Raw genomic sequence first — 26,655 nt, forward strand, 5'->3', positions numbered from 1 at the left:
GCCCAACGGCTGAATCCTCGCCAGGCCAGGTGGTCTCTGTTCTTTGCCCGATTTAATTTTGAAATTCACTTTCGGCCTGCCGACAAGAACATTAGGGCCGATGCTCTCTCTCGTTCCTCGGATGCCTCGGAAGTAGAGCTCTCTCCACAACACATCATTCCTCCTGACTGCCTGATTTCCACTTCTCCAGCCTCCATCAGGCAAACTCCTCCAGGAAAGACCTTTGTTTCTCCACGCCAACGCCTCGGAATCCTCAAATGGGGTCACTCCTCCCATCTCGCAGGTCATGCGGGCATCAAAAAATCTGTGCAACTCATCTCTCGCTTCTATTGGTGGCCAACCCTAGAGACAGATGTGGTGGACTTTGTGCGAGCCTGCACTATCTGTGCCCGGGATAAGACTCCTCGCCAGAAGCCCGCTGGTTTTCTTCATCCTCTGCCTGTCCCCGAACAGCCTTGGTCTCTGATTGGTATGGATTTTATTACTGACTTACCCCCATCCCGTGGCAACACTGTTGTTTGGGTGGTCGTTGATCGATTCTCCAAAATGGCACATTTCATCCCTCTTCCTGGTCTTCCTTCAGCGCCTCAGTTGGCTAAACAATTTTTTGTACACATTTTTCGTCTTCACGGGTTGCCTACGCAGATCGTCTCGGATAGAGGCGTCCAATTTGTGTCTAAATTCTGGAGGGCTCTCTGTAAACAACTCAAGATTAAATTAAATTTTTCTTCTGCATATCATCCTCAATCCAATGGACAAGTAGAAAGAATTAACCAGGTCTTGGGTGATTATTTACGACATTTTGTTTCCTCCCGCCAGGATGACTGGGCAGATCTTCTACCTTGGGCCGAATTCTCGTATAATTTCAGAGTCTCTGAATCTTCCTCCAAATCCCCATTTTTCGTGGTGTACGGCCGTCACCCTCTTCCCCCCCTCCCTACCCCCTTGCCCTCTGGTCTGCCCGCTGTGGATGAAATTTCTCGTGATCTCTCCATCATATGGAGAGAGACCCAAAATTCTCTCTTACAGGCTTCATCACGCATGAAGAAATTCGCGGATAAGAAAAGAAGAGCCCCTCCCATTTTTTCCCCTGGAGACAAGGTATGGCTCTCCGCTAAATATGTCCGCTTCCGTGTCCCTAGCTATAAGTTGGGACCACACTACCTTGGTCCTTTCAAAATTTTATGCCAGATTAATCCTGTCTCTTACAAACTTCTTCTTCCTCCTTCTCTTCGTATTCCTAATGCCTTTCACGTTTCTCTCCTTAAACCACTTGTCATTAACCGTTTCTCTCCCAAATCTGTTCCTCCCACTCCTGTTTCCGGCTCCTCGGACATCTTCTCCGTCAAAGAGATTTTAGCATCCAAAAAGGTCAGAGGGAAAACCTTTTTTTTGGTGGATTGGGAGGGTTGTGGCCCAGAAGAGAGATCCTGGGAACCTGAGGACAACATCCTAGACAAAAGTCTGCTCCTCAGGTTCTCAGGCTGTAAGAAGAGGGGGAGACCCAAGGGGGGGGGGTACTGTTACGCCGAGCGCTCCGGGTCCCCGCTCCTCCCCGGAGCGCTCGCTACACTCTCCTCACTGCAGCGCTCCGGTCAGATCCACTGACCCGGGGCGCTGCGATACCGCCTCCAGCCGGGATGCGATTCGCGATGCGGGTAGCGCCCGCTCGCGATGCGCACCCCGGCTCCCGTACCTGACTCGCTCTCCGTCAGTCCTGTCCCGGCGCGCGCGGCCCCGCTCCCTAGGGCGCGCGCGCGCCGGGTCTTTGCGATTTAAAGGGCCACTGCGCCGCTGATTGGCGCAGTGGTTCCAATTAGTGTTATCACCTGTGCACTTCCCTATATCACCTCACTTCCCCTGCACTCCCTTGCCGGATCTTGTTGCCATCGTGCCAGTGAAAGCGTTTCCTTGTGTGTTCCTAGCCTGTGTTCCAGACCTCCTGCCGTTGCCCCTGACTACGATCCTTGCTGCCTGCCCCGACCTTCTGCTACGTCCGACCTTGCTTCTGTCTACTCCCTTGTACCGCGCCTATCTTCAGCAGCCAGAGAGGTTGAGCCATTGCTAGTGGATACGACCTGGTCACTACCGCCGCAGCAAGACCATCCCGCTTTGCGGCGGGCTCTGGTGAAAACCAGTAGTGACTTAGAACCGATCCACTAGCACGGTCCACGCCAATCCCTCTCTGGCACAGAGGATCCACTACCCGCCAGCCGGCATCGTGACAACTGTGTTCAGACTGGAAGGAACTACACAACTTTCTCTGTAGTATACAGCATCTGATAAGTACTAGAAGGATTATGATTTTTATACAGAAGTCATTTACAATCTGTTTCACTTTCTGCCATCAGTTGATATGAATTATCAGGATTTTACAGGCAAACGTAACTGATTGCCTATCCTTAGGAAACAATAGCTGATCAGTGGGGGGCTAATATCCAGCACTCACATCAATCATCTGGTACGATGAGCCACAAAACCTGATTATACACAGTGTATGGAGCCAGAAGCCTCATATTTGTACATTGTGCAGTGGAGTTGGCAGGTGCAACCTAGCCTAAAGGGATCTGGACAGAACTGAGACTTGATAAGCCTTCAAAACTACTAGCTGCCATCTAGGGTCTGCTGTTCTCTTGCTGGCAGTGGTTGACGGCCATCCATGGTTCCACAAGATATTTTTCCACTCATGTGACTTCACTATGAAAATATTGAATCAATAGTCAAATATATGTGCCTTTATATAAGCAATATATTCTTTTTCCAGATTTTCTAGAATATGGAAGATACATGCTTGATGATAAGACTCAACCAGGTTTAGATGGTAGTAAACAAGAATAAAAGGCAGCCTATCAGACAGAGAAAATATTAGTACAATCATATTTTTATAGTATACAGTACATGATATAATGCATTGATCTTTTCTGTTCTGATTTCTGCATAGCTGAACATTTTACCTGTTCATGTCATTAAACTTAAAGCTTTACGATTCTTTTCTGAATGAAAGCAACAATTATATCTATGAGTACTTGTAATATCTACTTATTTATACCAAGAAAGTAGAGATGTAGAGTAGAAAACAGAGAGAAGGGATTGGCAGATAATCATGAGAAGAAAGCCAACAAAGACAATTCATGTGGCAAAGCCAAATAACAGCACGAGCCAATGGTAGTTGAGAAGCAGGGGTATGCAGCTTACATACGTAGCAACTTGTAGCTTTTAGATGTATACCAAGGGACAATAGCAACAAGCTTAAAGTTCCACTAAACTTATAATTCAATTTACAAAATGAAAAGATATAGTTGATCATAGCATACTGATGGATTATGGGGCGTACATACCATAGAGGCAGACCCTTTAAGAGAGGAAGCCCTGCTTAGGTTTCTCCAGGCCTGCAGTTAGTGTGGAGGCCCGGCTGCCACTCTGACAGCCAAGCTCCCACGACCCTAGCATTGGTGGCCTGTGCCAGTGGTTAGGCTGCCACCATTAAAAAGTGTCAACCTAGCCCCAAGCTCCTTAGGGACTGTTGTAAAAAACACATTTAAGCGGTCACTAAGGGCTTAATAGGTGGCATGAACCTGTGCCGGGATCCCATCTCCATTGGTACTACTATGAACAATGGTGTTGGGAGCTATCTCAAGGATCACAGAAAGGAGATGGGCAAACAATCTACAAGTTCTCCTGTACCAGTGATTATAGGACCCGCTCACCTCTATGTACGCCCCTAGGTGACAGTGGCTGGTTTATTTCCAGTTATTTTAGTAAATGTGTCATTCTGTAAAATCTTATTTGCATAGTGACCACTACAGGAGCACATCAACACCACTCTGCCAGCAACCTAACCTTTTTTTTTGCCTACATATTGTTAAAGCTTTCATAAAAACTTTACTATGAGTTTAGTGGACATTTAAGTAATGGGGGCAGAAAGCGCAGCAGCATTAATAGGTGAAAACTGTCAATGGAAAATTCACCAATGTGATTCTACCCAAATGGGAACACAAACATGGGTGACAGTTTTTCAAATGTCTTATTCCTGTGCCAAGTTATGGTTTATGAGGGGCCCAAAAGTCTTGTCATAACACTGACTTGGCATAGCACGTAAGTGTCGTCATGTGGACTCTTTCCATGAAAGGCCAAAACAATGTTACAGGAATAAGGCTTTAAAAATTGTCTTTACATTTTTAAAACACACTTATAGGACTTTACTCTTCTTGAAGTTCTCCTTTATTATATGCAAAAATACATAATACTGGGGGGGGGGGAGGGGGATATATCATTGTGGTACCCCAATTTTCTGGTAAACAAAAAAAACAAAATAAACTTTTCTTATTCTCTATTTGCGCCACTGAAACCACTTTATTTGAAAAATAAATAATTGACAGGGCTTACCAGGACTTCCCATACTGGAATATTTATTGGAATTTATTACAGAAAATTGCTGTAAATTATAGCAAAATCTACCTCATCTCTTTGTAGCTATAGATGTCAGTGCATGGCGCATGGACAGTGAAAGGTGGGTTAAATTTATTAAAGGGATATTCCAGTGGAAAATCTGTATAGGTAATTGTGCTGAGACTGCTGTCAAATAGAAGAAAAGCATATACTTACCTTCCTTGCTCCCCTGCAGCCACCATTTTGAGCAAGTCTACTACCGCTGTGCAGCACTTCTGTGAATGAGGTCAGCACATGAAATAGCCAATCAGAGGCTGAGGTGAGAAACCACTGCAGCCACTGACTGGCTAAGCAGGCAATTCCACATGCCAACCTGATCTGGAATATGCTAAACAGTGGGAACCAGCTCATTCTAAATGGCGGCGGTGGGAGAATGAGGAAATGAAGTATTATATGTTTGTTTTTTTCTAGTTAACAGCAGCCTCGGCACAATTACCTATAACATTCTCCTTGAAGATTATTACTGCTGGCATATTGTTGTCTATTCTTGTATGGCTGCTGATATATTATGAACTAGAATAGTCATGAAAATGCAGACCAGATGCAGCTGTCTGTTACATAGGAGCCATGAATTCTGCATATCAATCTTGATATTTGCAAGTTTACACTTTAAGGTAAAGTCACCTGGTTGTTGAGAGTGTGCAAGGAATCCTAATAAATGAAAAGTTCAGATCAATGTCTTGTGCTTTTGAACCTACATATTTTGCTGTTCATAATGGATAGAAATAAAAATAAATGTTTCACGAGAAAAATGAAGAACAAAAAAAATTAAAACCAAAAATAGACAAATGCAAGAATCACACATGTTGGTACGTGTGCGTAGATCACAAAAATGTTGCTCATGCATTTCAATGGGTTGAAGACTTGTCATCGGGCCCTTTCACCCCTGAGTTTGGTGGCAGCGATGGGATGTTTTTTTTTTTTTTTTTTTTGTTTTTTTTTTATAGTTGGCAGATGACGTAGGCTGTCAACACATCTGCCAGCGTCACCCCCCTATATCACCAGGAATTGGTGCAGGAAAGGAATGATTCTCTCGGGGTGAAGGAGTTAAATGAGAAAATGATGGCCTTTAATATATGGATATTGATATATCTGCTTAGAAAAAAAACTGGAATGGATGTAAAAAAAAAAGGAAATCTGAGATGAGGCCACATTGTAGAACCATCAAAAAAGGTACCTGAAATGGCTGCTGCTGGGATGAAAAAGCAGCAGAAACATTGGGAGGAAGCTGGGTTGCTATAGCAACAGGTGTACCAGTCTGCCCATCTTTTCCTGTCACAATCTTTACCTGAGAGGAAATATTTCAAGAAGAGGAAAAATCATTTTGTTTCGATCTTTTTCCTCAACCATATAAATATGGATTCCAATATTCAGACATACAATATTGCCTTTTAATGCAATGTCAGGGTTAGAAATGACTTTGGAATTCATTTTGTTATTCTAAATGGTCAGTGTCAGTACATGAGCAACAATCGGCACCAGGTTGTTTGCTCCCATGAACATCTAAAGGAAGGCAAAGTGGCATGACGGACAGGTGTCACACAAAGGCGCCCCCAACACTGAGAAAGCAATGGATGCTGGAGCATATAGTTGACCACACAACCCTTGGAAAAGGGAAGACTTCCAGGGGAGGGTTGAAGAGCGCTGCAATAGCAAGAAGTGGGTAAACAAGAAGAACAAAGAAGGGAAGAGAGAAAGAAAGTCAAGAAAGAAATACAAGTATAACAAGAATGTATTCGCCTCTATGGCTGACTGCACTCTATATGCTGGAACTCTGCTTAATGTAAGGGTAGCCTGACCAATGCCTGCTCCCTGTATACACTGAATACAAAACCATATGCTGCATATCATCTAGGCAACATGCCAAATACACATTGTATACTGTATACCTGTAAATAAAGGGGTACTCCGCCCACAGACATCTTATCCCCTAGCCAAAGGATAGGGGATAAGATGTCTGACCACAGGGGTCCCGCCGTGTGTGTCTGCTCATAGAAGAATACGTAGCGGATTTCCCGCTGTGCAGCCGATTTTGTGCAGTAAAGACAATTGTATATTGAAAATATTGTAACCTTAGAGGCTATAGTATCTTGAGGGACCACTGTATGTACCATGCCCAATATCAATGCATGGAATAGAAGTTACGTTTTAATCATTTTTCTTGATTTTTTTTTAAGTTTATACTAAATACAGTAAAATTCCGTTAATCCAGTACGTAATGATCCAGAAAGTCTTAAAATACTGCCATATAATACCAGGTTAAAGGAATTTCATTTTGCCTATTTTTAATACGTTCTGAAAAAAAAAAAAAGTAAAGATAACAACCAAGCAATTGACATGCTGAATTTCTATAAGGAAACCTTTTCTATTGCCACATGGTGTGCAAAAGAAAGAGGCTTCCATTACAGGCCTTTCATGGGGACAATACTAAGAAGCACTAATGGATGTCCTACCCATTATACAATGTTATAAATAAACATTTTATCAACTTTAATAAGTGGTCATTTTTCCAGAATGGCAGGACCTACTGTTAATCCCAACAAATTCTTTAACGTTTCTTTATCCATTCATGCAGTGGTCGACAGTAATCCGTGCATAGAACGGAGGTCGCTTTGTGCATGAGGAGAGCTGGGGTAAGGCAGGAGATCACATGGAGTCCCAGCGGTTGGATCCCCCATGATAAGGCACTTATCCCCTATCCACAGGATAGGGGATAAGAACATATGTTCCAGAGTTCCCCCTTAATGTTTAACAAAAGATCATATTAAGGGCTTCTTCAGGTTGAAAACCCATTTTCTTAAACCTATTGTGAAGTCATTTCAAGTAGGGGGGGGGGTCCTCTGATCGTCATCTCTTGGTCAAATTGGAGAGTGGTTATGAAGAGTACCTGTTACTCTGGAGAAAGTGCCCTGTCCTCCATTACACAGACAACTCAATGATATAAATGGGCACAGTGTAATGATTCATTTCCCCTGTGGTGGTGCTGCAGAGAAACCAAACACTTAGGCCCTATTGCACGGCTGATGCGCAGTTGATGCGAGCGCCAATTTTGAAGATCAGCACTTGTTTAGGGAGTCTATTGCCTCTTCATTTATCAGCCACACATTCTGAATTACACAGGGGGATGTGTGGCCAGTAAGACTCTTATTGATGAGTTTCCATGTAGATTATAGCTGATTGCTGAAGGTCCAACAGAAAAAAGGGTAATAAGCTGATCAGTAGAGGCCTAACTGCTGGGACACGCACAGATCCAGAGAATGGAGGAAAATTGTCCCTCAAATGAATGGAGTACACGTGCATGCACAGCCAGTGCCTAAGGCACTGGCTGTGCATGCACGTGTACTCCATTCATTTGAGGGACAATCTTCCTCCATTCTCTGGATCTGTGGGGGTCTCAGAGGTTGGACCTCCACTGATCAACTTGTTTTGGAGTTAGGAATACCCCTTTTACTTCTAGATTTTGCCATCTGAAAGACAAATCCTAAAAGGGTGTCATGTGAATTACAAGTAACAACAACCTAGGTACTGTATAACATTCGTGGAAGACATGCATTAAGATAAAGCATAAAATGTTTATTTTAATATAAGAAAGATGGCAAGAAATGAAGAACATAATGACTATAGAATGCCAATATATATATCCCCTTTAGCATATCACAATGGAACAAGTCAGATCTTACCTCATCATTGATAACCTCGGATTGTTCTTCCTCTTCTTCCTCTTCTAGGTCTAAGTCATTTTGTCTAAGGTAACCCTGGAGACCCATTGATGGTTTCTTTTTGAAAGCCAAAAAATCCATCATGTTCCCTTGAAAGTGCTGAAGGAAAAACAGCTCAATAAGGAAATCCTTAAAGTTTTCCTTCAGCGTTTTCATACTTTTTTGATGATGCTCCAAGCACTGTTTCCTCATCTGGGCATCCTCAGCAGTCGCTGGTGGGATTTCCTCAAGTTTTTTACTTTGTTTCTTCACAGTGTTCACCGATGGAGTAAGTGGAAGACTAGAGAGTCCCTGGGGTCCAGAAATTCGTGATGGACTTGTTGGGGTTGGCGGTGTTGTTATGCCAAAAGATGTAGCACCTGTCACTCCTGCTATCATTCCTCCAGCTGTTCTATCAAAACTAATGGTTCTACCCAGCTGCTGACCATGGAGAACCTGTTGTTGCTGAATGAGTTGCCCTTGTATAATACTGCTTATCTGTGGTGGTAAATTGGTCGTGGTTATGTGGCTTGGTGTGGTCAATGTCTGCATATTTGCTCCACTTGCCACAGGACTTTGGGGTCCAAGGTGATGGATAGTTCCTCCAGTTTGAGAATGAGGTTGTGACAGTCTACGTTCCCTCATGCTGGCCTGTGCCGCCCCAGATGGAAGTTGCACCTGTGCTGTGGCTCCCTGTGCTATCTGTGCAAGACCAGATCCCTCTTGAAACACAAAGTGACTACCATTTGAAGGGCTCAAGCTGATCTGTCTTACAAGCACACTGGCATCCACAAAGCCACGTGTGGGACTCTGGCTACACATTCCCAAACTGGCTCCAGCAGTTGCTGCTCTGACACCTTGTAATGCTTGGATTGGCACAGCATTGGGTTGTGTTGGACTTTGAGTTTGTACCTGTTGTGACATTGGGGACGTAACCTGAATGTAGGATGGAGACCCATGCTCAAATCTCCTTGGCTGGGAACTAAACTGGAACCCAGGAGAGGCAGGATTTGGAATAGGCAGTGGAGTCAGTGTTATCTGTTGGTTTCCTGCTACCACTTGCCCTACATTCTGTAGGGTAATGTTCACATTCTGACCAGCCACTGGATTCCGGCTCATTATGAGTTGCTGTATTTGATAACTAGGGGACTGGGGTCCAGGAGAACTGACTGGTGGTGCAAAGGATGGAGCAGGTGATTGGGGCAAATTTGTTTGCATTGAAGATTCTTCTCCTTCATTGCCAGTAAAAGATCTGGACCGCTGAAGCTGCCGTGTAGTGTTGGGGGGCCCGTTACCATGATGCATTTTTGTCCTGTCTCACCTTTACAGATATCAAAGGCTTCCTGAAACAGAAACAGGTAAATTAAAGGTTAAAATGTTTCTAAGATAGTAAAACAATGGTAAAAGTCCTTTATGTGCACAGGTTCCACAAGATACTACTGGTAACGGGTTCTTGGTAAGGGTAAAGCTCTGTTCACATTGATTAAACAAAATACCTAAAGCTAGCCATACATATCAGACACATGTTGGCCAATTCCATTGATTTCTGCAGAACCAGGTAACCATCTAATGTGTATAGTGGCAGATAACAGGTGCCCATGGCAGATAACGGGAGCCTAAATTAAAGAGATGCTGCAGCAAAAAGTAACTTATCCCCTATCCACAGGATAGGGGATAAGTGACAGATCAAGGTGGCGCCTGATCGCTGGGAGCCCCCATGATCAAGCCCCGGTGCATTGCTGTAGAATGAGATTTGCCATAGAATGAGATGGTCCGCCTCCATCACATCCTATTGGCTCACACTTGTCACGTGACATATTTAAACATCACGCATCGATGCGCACAGTAGTGTCAGTTTGGCTATCACAGGGAGAGGATCTCCTCTCCCTGTGATAGCTGAAGCTGCACGGAGCTCTCATGGCCTCTGTGGCCGACAGAAGTTCACACATGTACGCAGCTCATACGGCTGCCTCATATACACTTACTCTATTATTACATGTACTGTTGATCCACAGCGCTATCGGGATCCCTATGCCCGATGGCGCTGTCATCAGTGTGCATCCCCGCGAGCGCCCCACGCCCGCAGCTCTACTCCCCGTCCCCCGCCCCTCGCATCTCTACTCCCCGTCCCCCGCAGCTGTACTCCCCGTATCTCTACTCCCCGTCCCCCGCAGCTGTACTCCCCGTCCCCCGCATCTCTACTCCCCGTCCCCCGCATCTCTACTCCCCGTCCCCCGCATCTCTACTCCCCTTCCCACGCATCTCTACTCCCCGTCCCCCGCAGCTGTACTCCTCGTCCCCCGCAGCTCTTCTCCCCGTCCCCCACAGCTGTACTCCCCGTCCCCCGCAGCTATTCTCCCCGTCCCATGTGAACGCTCAGGGAGCGATCCACAGCGCTATGGGGATTCCTACGCCCGATGGCGCTGTCATCAGTGTGCGTCCCCGCGAGCGCCCCACGTCCGCAGCTGTACTCCCCGTCCCCCGAAGCTCTACTCCCCGTCCCGTTAACGCTCAGGGAGCGGGGAACAGAAAGTAGAGCATCGGGCGCAGGTAAACTAGTACTGCGCATGCGCAGCACTACCCAAATAACTTTACCTGCGCCCGATGCTCTACTTTCTGTTCCCCGCTCCCTGAGCGTTAACGGGACGGGGAGTAGAGCTGCGGGGGACGGGGAGTACAGCTGCGGGCATGGGGCGCTCGCGGGGACGCACACTGATGACAGCGCCATCGGGCATCGGGATCCCGATAGCGCTGTGGATCAACAGTAAATGTATATGAGCCAGCGTATGAGCTGCGTACATGTGTGAACTTCTGTCGGGCCACAGAGGCCATGAGAGCTCCGTGCAGCTTCAGCTATCACAGGGTGAGGAGATCCTCTCCCTGTGATAGCCAAACTGACACTACTGTGCGTATCGATGCGTGACGTTTAAATATGTCACGTGACAAGAGAGAGCCAATAGGATGTGATGGAGGCGGACCATCTCATTCTATGGCAAATCTCATTCTACGGCAATGCACCGGCTCTCTGAGAGGAGCGCATGCTGGGGTCGGCATTCGCTCCATTAATTTCTATGGGAGTGCTGAAGATGCCCGAGTACAGCACTCAGGTCTCTTCGGCGCTCCCATAGAGAATGAACGGAGAGCGTGCCGACCCCAGCATGCCCTCCTCTCCCGGGGCCCTTTCAAGAGATCGTGGTAGGTCCCAGCGGTTTGACACATATCCCCTATACTGTGGATAGGGAATAAGTTACTTTTCAATGCAGTGCCGACTTTAAGACGGAATAAAACCAGACACATGCAAATTCTGTCATAGAGATTTGTATGATTTACGATATATGTGGTGAAACACAGACACATTATCTAAGGAATTTTACATTAGTATTTTGCTACAAAATGGTGAACAGTGTTAATAAATGTTAACCTTTTTTTTGCCTTCTCTTAGCTACAACAAGAGCAATTTGTCCCAAACTTTCAAGTAATGCTCACAACTGTACTTCAGTTTACCATAGAAACATCTGACATATCGAAAAACACTGAAGCAGCAAACTTTGTGAAAACCTAAATTTGTGTCAGTCTTAAAACTTTAGGCCATGACTGTACATTCTTAGTGGGGCTATTGCTGTACTAGGACACACTTATCGGTTGCTACAGTAGATCATGGCTTTATCCCCACTATTGTTTGTCTCCCCTAAAGGAATTCATTGATCAATTATTCAACAAAAGAGAAGTGTAGGGAGAAGTAGGGGCAGGGAGGGACAGGTCCCAGTGTGTGGCAGCACTTTTCAGGAAGGGCATAATTGGGGTGATGTCTTAGGGGCAGACTATATTGCTGTATGATCCCATTAAGCACAGTGAGACTCCATTGGGAGCATTAATGAATAGTGGTACATTTAGTCTTGCTTGTTTTTCTTTTTGGAACAAATATCTTATTCATTTGATTTTTTCAAGTAATATTTTACCACTGATTTTCCTCATTTATGTAGAAAACATATACAAAAAAAAAGTGTAGCAGGGGTCTCCAAATGGGTCATTACAGTGTATGTATACATAATAGGGCCCCCTAGCATGACCACATTCAACACTTTAGAATGTGATAAGACTGTGATTATTGTGAAACCCGTCAAACAGATCACCTCTTTAAAAAGACCACCCCTTTATTCAGCCCAGAGTGTGATTTTTTGTTCCACCATACATAATGCATTCTCAAAAAGGTTTCAGGGACAATAGACAAACAGGATAATTGACACAGTGATGTCACAGTACAGGGATAATGGACACAGTGATGTCACCGTACAGGGATAATGGACACAGTGATGTCACAAGTACAGGATAATGGACACAGTGATGTCACAGTACAGTGATAATCGACACAGTGATGTCACAGTACAGGGATAATGGACACAGTGATGTCACAGTACAGGGATAATGGACACAGTGATGTTACAACACATGGATAATGGACACAGTGATGTTAGAACACATTGATAATGGACACAGTGATGTTACAACACATGGATAATGGACACAGTGATGTTAGAACACATGGATAATGGACACAGTGATGTTAGAACACATGGATAATGGACACAGTGATGTTAGAACACATTGATAATGGACACAGTGATGTTAGAACACATGGATAATGGACACAGTGATGTTAGAACACATTGATAATGGACACAGTGATGTTACAACACATGGATAATGGACACAGTGATGTTAGAACACATGGATAATGGACACAGTGATGTTACAACACATGGATAATGGACACAGTGATGTTACAACACATGGATAATGGACACAGTGATGTTACAACACATTGATAATGGACACAGTGATGTTAGAACACATGGATAATGTACACAGTGATGTTACAACACATTGATAATGGACACAGTGCTGTTAGAACACATGGATAATGTACACAGTGATGTTACAACACATTGATAATGGACACAGTGCTGTTAGAACAAATGGATAATGGACACAGTGATGTTAGAACACATGGATAATGGACACAGTGATGTTAGAACACATGGATAATGGACACAGTGATGTTACAACACATTGATAATGGACACAGTGATGTTAGAACACATGGATAATGGACACAGTGATGTTAGAACACATGGATAATGGACACAGTGATGTTAGAACACATGGATAATGGACACAGTGATGTTAGAACACATGGATAATGGACACAGTGATGTTAGAACACATTGATAATGGACACAGTGATGTTACAACACATGGATAATGGACACAGTGATGTTAGAACACATGGATAATGGACACAGTGATGTTACAACACATTGATAATGGACACAGTGATGTTAGAACACATGGATAATGGACACAGTGATGTTAGAACACATGGATAATGTACACAGTGATGTTACAACACATTGATAATGGACACAGTGCTGTTAGAACACATGGATAATGGACACAGTGATGTTAGAACACATGGATAATGTACACAGTGCTGTTACAACACATTGATAATGGACACAGTGATGTTAGAACACATGGATAATGGACACAGTGATGTTAGAACACATGGATAATGTACACAGTGATGTTAGAACACATGGATAATGTACACAGTGATGTTACAACACATTGATAATGGACACAGTGCTGTTAGAACACATGGATAATGGACACAGTGATGTTAGAACACATGGATAATGGACACAGTGATGTTAGAACACATGGATAATGGACACAGTGATGTTACAACACATGGATAATGGACACAGTGATGTTAGAACACATGGATAATGGACACAGTGATGTTACAACACATGGATAATGGACACAGTGATGTTAGAACACATGGATAATGGACACAGTGATGTTACAACACATTGATAATGGACACAGTGATGTTAGAACACATTGATAATGGACACAGTGATGTTAGAACACATGGATAATGGACACAGTGATGTTACAACACATTGATAATGGACACAGTGATGTTACAACACATGGATAATGGACACAGTGATGTTAGAACACATGGATAATGGACACAGTGATGTTACAACACATTGATAATGGACACAGTGATGTTAGAACACATTGATAATGGACACAGTGATGTTAGAACACATGGATAATGTACACAGTGATGTTAGAACACATGGATAATGGACACAGTGATGTTAGAACACATGGATAATGGACACAGTGATGTTACAACACATTGATAATGGACACAGTGATGTTAGAACACATGGATAATGTACACAGTGCTGTTACAACACATTGATAATGTACACAGTGATGTTAGAACACATTGATAATGGACACAGTGATGTTAGAACACATGGATAATGGACACAGTGATGTTACAACACATTGATAATGGACACAGTGATGTTACAACACATGGATAATGGACACAGTGATGTTAGAACACATGGATAATGGAAACAGTGATGTTAGAACACATGGATAATGTACACAGTGATGTTACAACACATGGATAATGTACACAGTGATTTTAGAACACATGAATAATTGACATAGTGATGTCACAGTACAGGGATAGTGGACACAGTGATGTCACAGTACAGGGATAACTGACACAGTGATGTTACAACACATGGATAATGTACACAGTGCTGTTACAACACATTGATAATGGACACAGTGATGTTACAACACATTGATAATGGACACAGTGATGTTAGAACACATGGATAATGGACACAGTGATGTTACAACACATGGATAATGGACACAGTGATGTTAGAACACATGGATAATGGACACAGTGATGTTAGAACACATGGATAATGTACACAGTGATGTTACAACACATGGATAATGGACACAGTGATGTTAGAACACATGGATAATGTACACAGTGCTGTTACAACACATTGATAATGGACACAGTGATGTTAGAACACATGGATAATGTACACAGTGATGTTAGAACACATGGATAATGGACACAGTGATGTTAGAACACATGGATAATGGACACAGTGATGTTACAACACATTGATAATGGACACAGTGATGTTAGAACACATGGATAATGTACACAGTGCTGTTACAACACATTGATAATGGACACAGTGATGTTAGAACACATTGATAATGGACACAGTGATGTTAGAACACATGGATAATGGACACAGTGATGTTACAACACATTGATAATGGACACAGTGATGTTACAACACATGGATAATGGACACAGTGATGTTAGAACACATGGATAATGTACACAGTGATGTTACAACACATGGATAATGTACACAGTGATTTTAGAACACATGGATAATTGACATAGTGATGTCACAGTACAGGGATAGTGGACGCAGTGATGTCACAGTACAGGGATAACTGACACAGTGATGTTACAACACATGGATAATGTACACAGTGATTTTAGAACACATGGATAATTGACATAGTGATGTCACAGTACAGGGATAATGGACGCAGTGATGTCACAGTACAGGGCTTAGTGAAGAATTTACTTAGTCACATTACAGCACAGGAATTATAACAACAGTGATGTAACAGTAAAGGGATAATGCACACAGGGATATCACAGTACAGGGAAAATGCACACAGTGGTGTCACAGCGCATGTATAATGGGCACACTCATGTCACAGTACAGGGACAATGAACACAGTGATGTCACAGTACAGGGATAATGGACACTGGGATATCACAGTACAGGGAAAATGCACACAGTGGTGTCACAGCGCATGTAAAATGGACACACTGATGTCACAGCACAGGGATAATGGACAAAGTGATGTCACAGTACATGGATAATGGAAACAGTGATGTCACAGTACAGGGATAATGGACACAGTGATGTCACAGTACAGGGATAATGGACAAAGTGAGGTCACAGTACAGGGATAATGGACACAGTGATGTCACAGTACAGGGTTTAGTGGACACAGTGATATGTTTACTTAGTCACATCAAAGCACAGGAATAATAACACCAGTGATGTAACAGTAAAGGGATAATGCACACAGGGATATCATAGTGGAGGGAAAATGCACACAGCGGTGTCACAGCACATGTATAATGGACAGAGTGATGTCACAGCACAAGGATAATTTACACAGCGATGTCACAGTACAGGGATAATGGACACAGTGATGTCACAGTACAGGGATAATGGACACAGTGATGTCACAGTACAGGGATAATGGACACAGTGATGTCACAGTACAGGGATAATGGACAAAGTGATGCCACAGTACAGGGATAATGGACACAGTGATGTCACAGTACAGGGTTTAGTGGACACAGTGATATATTTACTTAGTCACATTAAAGCACAGGAATAATAACACCAGTGATGTACCAGTAAAGGGATAATGCACACAGGGATATTACAGTGCAAGGAAAATGCACACAGCGGTGTCACAGTACATGTATAATGGACAGAGTGATGTCACAGCACAGGGATAATGGACAAAGTGATGTCACAGTACATGGATAATGCACACAGGGATATGACAGTACAGGGATAATGCACACAGTAATGCCACAGCACATGTATAATGGACACGTGATGTCACAGTACAGGGATAATACACAGTGATGTCACAGTACAGGGATAATGCCCACAGTAATGTTACAGCACATGTATAATGCACACAGTGATGTCACAGAACTTAGATAATGGACAGTGATGTCACAGCACAGGGATAATTTACACAGTGATGTCACAGTACAGGGATAATGCACACAGTGATGTCACAGCACTTAGATAATGGACAGTGATGTCACAGCACAAGGATAATTTACACAGCGATGTCACAGTACAGGGATAATGCACACAGTGATGTCACAGTACTGGGATAATGCACAAAGTGATGTCACAGCACTTAGATAATGGACAGTGATGTTACAGTACAGTGACAATGCACACAGTGATATCACAGCACAGGGATAATTTACACAGCGATGTCACAGTACAGAGATAATGCACACAGTGATGTCACAGTACAGGGATAATTTACACAGCGATGTCACAGTACAGGGATAATGCACACAGTGATGTCACAGCACTTAGATAATGGACAGTGATGTCACAGCACAGGGATAATTTACACAGCGATGCCACAGTACAGAGATAATGCACACAGTGATGTCACAGTACAGGGATAATTTACACAGCGATGTCACAGTACAGGGATAATGCACACAGTGATGTCACGGCACTTAGATATGGACAATGATGTCACAGCACAGGGATAATTTACACAGCGATGTCACAGTACAGGGATAATGCACACAGTGATGTCACAGTACAGGGATAATACACAAAGTGATGTCACAGCACTTAGATAATGGACAGTGATTTTACAGTACAGGGATAATACACACAGTGATGTCACAGCACAGGGATAATTTACACAGCGATGCCACAGTACAGGGATAATGAACACAGTGATTTCACAGTACAGGGTTAATACACACAGTGATGTCAGAGCACGTAGATAATGGACAGTGATGTCACAGTACAGGGATAATGCACACAGTGATGTTACAGCACATTTATAATGCACACAGTGATGTCACAGCACTTAGATAATGAACAGTGATGTCACAGCACAGGGATAATTTACACAGCGTTGTCACAGTACAGGGATAATGCACACAGTGATGTCACAGCACTTAGATAATGGACAGTGATGTCACAGCACAGGGACAATGCACACAGTGATATCACAGTATAGGGATAATTTACACAGCGATGTCACAGTACAGGGTTAATACACACAGTGATGTCAGAGCACGTAGATAATGGACAGTGATGTCACAGTACAGGGATAATGCACACAGTGATGTTACAGCACATTTATAATGCACACAGTGATGTCACAGCACTTAGATAATGAACAGTGATGTCACAGCACAGGGATAATTTACACAGCGTTGTCACAGTACAGGGATAATGCACACAGTGATGTCACAGCACTTAGATAATGGACAGTGATGTCACAGCACAGGGACAATGCACACAGTGATATCACAGTATAGGGATAATTTACACAGCGTTGTCACAGTACAGAGATAATGCACACAGTGATGTCACAGTATAGGGATAATTTACACAGCGATGTCACAGTACAGGGATAATGCACACAGTGATGTCACAGCACTTAGATAATGGACAGTGATGTCACAGCACAGAGATAATTTACACAGCGATGTCACAGTACAGGGATAATGCACACAGTGATGTCACAGTACTGGGATAATGCACAAAGTGATGTCACAGCACTTAGATAATGGACAGTGATGTTACAGTACAGTGACAATGCACACAGTGATATCACAGCACAGGGATAATTTACACAGCGATGTCACAGTACAGAGATAATGCACACAGTGATGTCACAGTACAGGGATAATTTACACAGCGATGTCACAGTACAGGGATAATGCACACAGTGATGTCACAGCACTTAGATAATGGACAGTGATGTCACAGCACAGGGATAATTTACACAGCGATGCCACAGTACAGAGATAATGCACACAGTGATGTCACAGTACAGGGATAATTTACACAGCGATGTCACAGTACAGGGATAATGCACACAGTGATGTCACAGCACTTAGATAATGGACAGTGATGTTACAGTACAGGGATAATGCACACAGTGATTTCACAGTACAGGGATAATACACACAGTGATGTCACAGCACAGGGATAATTTACACAGTGATGTCACAGTACAGGGATAATGCACACAGTGATTTCGCAGTACAGGGATAATACACACAGTGATGTCCGAGCACTTAGATAATGGACAGTGATGTCACAGTACAGGGATAATGCACACAGTGATGTTACAGCACATTTATAATGCACACAGTGATGTCACAGCACTTAGATAATGAACAGTGATGTCACAGCACAGGGATAATTTACACAGCGATGTCACAGTACAGAGATAATGCACACAGTGATGTCACAGCACTCAGATAATGGACAGTGATGTCACAGCACAGGGAAAATTTACACAGCGATGTCACAGTACAGGGATAATGCACACAGTGATGTCACAGCACTTAGATAATAGACAGTGATGTCACAGTACAGGGATAATGCACACAGTGATGTCACAGCACTAAGATAATGGACAGGGATGTCACAGCACTTAGATAATGGACAGTGATATTACAGCACAGGGATAATGCACACAGTGAGGCAGCTTAAATATAGATTAGTTTTACGTTTGGAGTTGTGAGCATCACAAAACTGCTTTCTTCTTTTTTTGCTTATAAGATTGTGAACAGACTATAAACTTTAGAAGAGCATAACAATTATACTCCATATAGCTGTGCCTTATATCAGGAATTACTCTGTTCTACTCGTCTGTACTGCCAACTAGTGTTTCCTTAGGACTGTGGCACTATATTACTGTAGCACTGGAATATTCACATCTATCTTGTAACATATCAGTATAAAAAAAACGTAATCTCACATACAGACAAAGTCACAGCACAGGAATAACGTAAAAGTGATGCTACAAAGAAGGGATGATGCACACAGCAGGGTTAACTATATTGTTAGCTGAATTCAATATACATATATATATTTTGCTAGAAAACTCCTTTAATCCTTTTTTTGTACTGAAACGTATAGGTGGCCATACACATAAGAGAACAACCATTGAAAAATGATCAGAGCACTGGGGGTGATATATAAAATGTTGGTAAAACAGATGTTGGGAGGGCACGTATCAAAGGTAAGAGAAAAATGGGGGGGACGTTAAACCTGATGAATTTTGTTATGTATATTTTTCCACATGGAAACTGTAAATGTTTCCATATAAAAATAGGAGTTTCATTAATATAAAAAAGCTGCATAAAGATGGAAGACAACAGATGATGGGAAATGATGATGAAATCCTCATATACAACAACTGAGAGGAGGGCTAAGGTGACATCACATATAAGGAGGCTGGGGGTGGCACAAAAGAGATAAAGGGTGACTATGACATTTCATTTGGTGAAGCTGGCGCTGGGAGGCAAAAGATAAGAGGTGATTATGACATCACATATAAGAAGGCTAGGAATGAGGACTGTGACATCACATATAGTGAGGCTGGTGGACTGTGACATCACATATAGTAAGGCTTGGAAACTGTGACATCATCACATATAGTGAGGCTGAGGGACTATGATATCACATGCAGTTAGCCTAGAGGACTGTGTCATTACATGCAGTGAGGCTGGAGGACTGTGACATCACATGCAGTGAGGCTGGAGGACTGTGACATCACATGCAGTGAGGCTGGAGGACTGTGACATCCCATACAGTGAGGCTGGAGGACTGTGACATCACATGCAGTGAGGCTGGAGGACTGTGACATCACATGCAGTTAGCCTGGAGGACTGTCACATCACATGCAGTGAGGCTGGAGGACTGTGGCATCAGATGCAGTGAAGCTGGAGGACTGTGACATCACATACAGTAAGGCTGGAGGACTGTGACATCACATGCAGTGAAGCTGGAGGACTGTGACATAACATGCAGTTAGCCTGGAGGACTGTGACATCACATGCAGTGAGGCTGGAGTACTGTGACATCACATGCAGTGAGGCTGGAGTACTGTGACATCACATGCAGTGAGGCTGGAGGACTGTGTCATCACATGCAGTTAGCCTGGAGGACTGTGACATCACATGCAGTAAGGCTGGGGGACTGTGACATCGCATATAGTAAGGCTGGGAGATTATGACACCACATGCAGTGAGGCTGAGGGACTGTGACATCACATATAGTAAGGCTGGGGAATTATGACATCACATGAAGTGAGGCTGAGGGACTGTGACATCACATGCAGTGAGGTTGGAGGACTGTGACATCACATGAAGTGAGGCTGGGGGACTGTGACATCACATATAGTGAGGCTGAAGGACTGTGACATCGTATATAGTGAAGCTGGGGCTGTGACATTATATATGGTGAGGCTGGAGGACTGTGACATCCTATAAAGTGTGGCAGGAGGACTGTGACATTATATATATATAGTGAAGCTGGAGGACTGTGACATTGTATATAGTGAGGCTGGAGGACTGTGACATCGTATATAGTGAGGCTGGGGCTGTGACATTATATATAGTGAGGCTGTAGGACTGTGACATCATATATAGTGAGGCTGGAGGACTGTCACATCTTATAAAGTGAGGCTGGAGGACTGTGACATCCTATATAGTGAGGCTGGAGGACTGTGACATCCTACATAGTGAGGCTGGAGGACTGTGATATCCCATATAGTGAGGCTGGAGGACTGTGACATCGTATATAGTGAATCTGGGGCTGTGACATCATATATAGTGAGGCTGGTGGACTGTGACATCGTATATAGTGAGGCTGGAGGACTGTGACATCCTATATAGTGAGGCTGGAGGACTGTGACATCCTATATAGTGAGGCTGGAGGACTGTGACATCCTATATAGTGAGGCTGGAGGACTGTGACATCCTATATAGTGAGGCTGGAGGTCTGTGACATCCTATATAGTGAGGCTGTAGGACTGTGACATCGTATATAGTGAGGCTGGAGGACTGTGACATCGTATATAGTGAGGCTGGAGGACTGTGACATCCTATATAGTGAGGCTGTAGGACTGTGACATCATATATAGTGAGGCTGGAGGACTGTGACATCCTATATAGTGAGGCTGGAGGACTGTGACATCACATGCAGTAAGACTGGAGGACTGTGACATCACATGCAGTAAGGCTGGAGGATGACATATGCAATTAGGCTGAAAGACTGTGACATCATATATAGTGAGGCTGTGACATCACATACAGGGATGCTGTGACATTATATATAGTGAGGCTGTGACATCACATACAGGGATGCTGTGACATCATATATAGTGAGGCTGTGACATCACATACAGGGATGCTGTGACATCATATATAGTGAGGCTGTGACATCACATACAGTGAGGCTGTGACATCACATACAGGGATGCTGTGACATCACATACAGGGATGCTGTGACATCATATATAGTGAGGTTGTGACATCACATACAGGGATGCTGTGACATCATATATAGTGAGGCTGTGACATCACATACAGGGATGCTGTGACATCATATATAGTGAGGCTGTGACATCACATACAGGGATGCTGTGACATCATATATAGTGAGGCTGTGACATCACATACAGGGATGCTGTGACATCATATATAGGGAGGCTGTGACATCACATACAGGGATGCTGTGACATCATATAGTGAGGCTGTGACATCACATACAGGGATGCTGTGACATCATATATAGTGAGGCTGTGACATCACATACAGGGATGCTGTGACATCATATAGTGAGGCTGTGACATCACATACAGGGATGCTGTGACATCACATACAGGGATGCTGTGGCTGTGACATCACATACAGGGATGCTGTGGCTCTGACATCACATACAGGGATGCTGTGACATCACATACAGGGATGCTGTGGCTGTGACATCACATACAGGGATGCTGTGGCTGTGACATCACATACAGGGATGCTGTGGCTGTGACATCACATACAGGGATGCTGTGACATCACATACAGGGATGCTGTGACATCACATACAGGGATGCTGTGGCTGTGACATCACATACAGGGATGCTGTGGCTGTGACATCACATACAGGGATGCTGTGAGGCTGTGACATCACATACAGGGATGCTGTGACATCACATACAGGGATGCTGTGAGGCTGTGACATCACATACAGGGATGCTGTGACATCACATACAGGGATGCTGTGAGGCTGTGACATCACATACAGGGATGCTGTGACATCACATACAGGGATGCTGTGACATCACATACAGGGATGCTGTGGCTGTGACATCACATACAGGGATGCTGTGACATCATATACAGGGATGCTGTGAGGCTGTGACATCACATACAGGGATGCTGTGATTGTGACATCACATACAGGGATGCTGTGACATCACATACAGGGATGCTGTGACATCACATACAGGGATGCTGTGACATCACATACAGGGATGCTGTGGCTGTGACATCACATACAGGGATGCTGTGACATATACAGGGATGCTGTGAGGCTGTGACATCACATATAGGGATGCTGTGATTGTGACATCACATACAGGGATGCTGTGACTGTGACATCACATACAGGGATGCTGTGAGGCTGTGACATCATATATAGTGAGGCTGTGACATCACATACAGGGATGCTGTGACTGTGACATCACATACAGGGATGTTGTGACTGTGACATCACATACAGGGATGCTGTGAGGCTGTGACATCACATATAGGGATGCTGTGATTGTGACATCACATACAGGGATGCTGTGACTGTGACATCACATACAGGGATGCTGTGAGGCTGTGACATCATATATAGTGAGGCTGTGACATCACATACAGGGATGCTGTGACTGTGACATCACATACAGGGATGTTGTGACTGTGACATCACATACAGGGATGCTGTGAGGCTGTGACATCATATATAGTGAGGCTGTGACATCACATACAGGGATGCTGTGACTGTGACATCACATACAGGGATGTTGTGACTGTGACATCACATACAGGGATGCTGTGAGGCTGTGACATCATATATAGTGAGGCTGTGACATCACATACAGGGATGCTGTGACATCACATACAGGGATGCTGTGAGGCTGTGACATCACATACAGGGATGCTGTGACTGTGACATCACATACAGGGATGCTGTGACATCACATACAGGGATGCTGTGAGGCTGTGACATCACATACAGGGATGCTGTGACTGTGACATCACATACAGGGATGCTGTGACATCACATACAGGGATGCTGTGAGGCTGTGACATCACATACAGGGATGCTGTGAGGCTGTGACATCACATACAGGGATGCTGTGAGGCTGTGACATCACATACAGGGATGCTGTGACATCACATACAGGGATGCTGTGAGGCTGTGACATCACATACAGGGATGCTGTGACATCACATACAGGGATGCTGTGACATCACATACAGGGATGCTGTGACATCACATACAGGGATGCTGTGAGGCTGTGACATCACATACAGGGATGCTGTGACATCACATACAGGGATGCTGTGAGGCTGTGACATCACATACAGGGATGCTGTGACATCACATACAGGGATGCTGTGACATCACATACAGGGATGCTGTGGCTGTGACATCACATACAGGGATGTTGTGACATCATATACAGGGATGCTGTGAGGCTGTGACATCACATACAGGGATGCTGTGATTGTGACATCACATACAGGGATGCTGTGACATCACATACAGGGATGCTGTGACATCACATACAGGGATGCTGTGACATCACATACAGGGATGCTGTGACATCACATACAGGGATGCTGTGGCTGTGACATCACATACAGGGATGCTGTGACATATACAGGGATGCTGTGAGGCTGTGACATCACATATAGGGATGCTGTGATTGTGACATCACATACAGGGATGCTGTGACTGTGACATCACATACAGGGATGCTGTGAGGCTGTGACATCATATATAGTGAGGCTGTGACATCACATACAGGGATGCTGTGACTGTGACATCACATACAGGGATGTTGTGACTGTGACATCACATACAGGGATGCTGTGAGGCTGTGACATCATATATAGTGAGGCTGTGACATCACATACAGGGATGCTGTGACTGTGACATCACATACAGGGATGTTGTGACTGTGACATCACATACAGGGATGCTGTGAGGCTGTGACATCACATACAGGGATGCTGTGACTGTGACATCACATACAGGGATGCTGTGACTGTGACATCACATACAGGGATGCTGTGAGGCTGTGACATCACATACAGGGATGCTGTGACATCACATACAGGGATGCTGTGACTGTGACATCACATACAGGGATGCTGTGAGGCTGTGACATCACATACAGGGATGCTGTGACATCACATACAGGGATGCTGTGACTGTGACATCACATACAGGGATGCTGTGACATCACATACAGAGATGCTGTGGATGTTCTCGTCACAGACCCCAGGCACCATCAGCCTAGTATATGAGTGACAGCTCCCGGGGTAGATATCAGTAACGGACCGGTCGGGTGACGCCATATAACGGGCAGTGTAGCATCCTCCTATCCACGCAGGTGACAGCTAGGCTCCGGGCTGACAGCAGGAGTTGGGCCGGGAGGGGGCGGTGCAGGCCCGGAGCTACGTGAGTGGGCAGGCCTGCTTCCACTGATAGGCCCAGCACCAGGGACAGCGGCCACGACCGGAAATTCCATTGCCTCTTCTGGCTCAGAAAGGCCGTTTTCTCCTCAGATAAATAAACTCACCTGTCTCCCCCATCAGTATGTACACCAGGCGCCGCTTTCTCCTGACAACAGAGCGCTCTACGGAGGCCTGGAAGAGGACAGACGAGCCGGACCCTTCACGCATGCGCAGGACATCCCTAAGCAGACAAAGGCATCAGCTGAGCTGTGACAAGTACAGATATCGGCCAGTGGGCTAGAGCAGGCGGCCAGCAGCGCGCATCCGAACAGCTGACAGGAGCGGGGGCGAGCGGGACGTACACGGCGCGGTACCGCCTCAGCATGGAGCAACATTTCATATCGTGACAAATAATCTTCCCAACGGTGAACCAGGGTGCCTCCAGCTGGTGCAAAACTACAACTCCCAGCAAGCCCGTACAGCCGAATGCACCCTGGATGGGAAACACTGGGTCAGGGTAACTGCAAACAAACCCGAGTCTAATTCTGCCGATATATGAAGGAAAAGAGTGGTGGAGCGGCCCATAGCAACCAGATTGCGTCTTTCATTCCCCCCCTTTCTGGGGGCCTTCTGATTCTACACAGTGGTAAAATTGGCACTAGAGATGAGTGAAGTTACAGTGATTCAATTCGTCACGAACTTCTCGGCTCAGCAGTTGCTGACTTTATCCTCATAAATGAGTTCAGCCTTCAGGTGCTCCAGTGGGCTGATAAAGGTGGATACAGTGCTAAGAAAGAGTCACCAGCCACCGGAGCACCTGAAGGCTGAACTCATTTATGAGGATAAAGTCAGCAACTGCCAAGCAGAGAAGTTTGTGACGAATCAAATCACTGTAACTCTAATTGACACCTATATATTCTGTAGGTCCATACGATTAAAATGATACCCTACTTATATAGGTTTCATTTTGTTTTACTTATTTTAAAAATTTAACTTTTGTACAAAAATTAGCATGTTCATAAATGTCATCTTTTGCCCCTATAACTATTTTTCCATATACAGTGGACCCCCCCCCCCCGACCTATGATAAAATCAACATACGATGGCCTCTCAGAGGCCATCACATGTCAATGTCAGCTTCGACATACGATGCTTTTTTTTATGTCGGGGCCATCGCATTAACTGCTATCCGACAGCGCAAAATGCTTAAGCTGCTGTCGGATAGAAGCTTAATGTTCCCCGTGTGGTAAGTATTAC

At 44.4% G+C, this 26,655-nt stretch overlaps 1 protein-coding gene across 6 annotated transcripts in view; it reads right to left on the reverse strand.

Annotated features, from left to right (window-relative positions):
• Positions 1 to 25,943, reverse strand: part of EP400 (E1A binding protein p400) — a 170,342-nt gene extending 144,399 nt beyond the window's left edge. For 4 of the 6 annotated variants that reach the window (XM_056533150.1, XM_056533142.1, XM_056533153.1 and 1 more), the window contains exons 1-3: positions 25,524 to 25,943; positions 8,130 to 9,490; positions 5,627 to 5,737 (exon numbers count right to left, since the gene is read on the reverse strand). In XM_056533150.1, coding sequence (XP_056389125.1) covers positions 5,627 to 5,737; positions 8,130 to 9,452 — 1,434 coding nt within the window. In that variant the 5' untranslated portion in view covers positions 9,453 to 9,490; positions 25,524 to 25,943. The remainder of the gene's footprint in view (positions 1 to 5,626; positions 5,738 to 8,129; positions 9,491 to 25,523) is intronic. The other 2 variants (XM_056533171.1, XM_056533160.1) reach the window with 1 other exon arrangement.
• Between the last annotated feature and the right edge of the window lie 712 nt (positions 25,944 to 26,655).

Source organism: Hyla sarda, chromosome 1 (genome assembly GCF_029499605.1).
Source record: "Hyla sarda isolate aHylSar1 chromosome 1, aHylSar1.hap1, whole genome shotgun sequence".
Lineage (NCBI taxonomy): Eukaryota > Metazoa > Chordata > Amphibia > Anura > Hylidae > Hyla > Hyla sarda.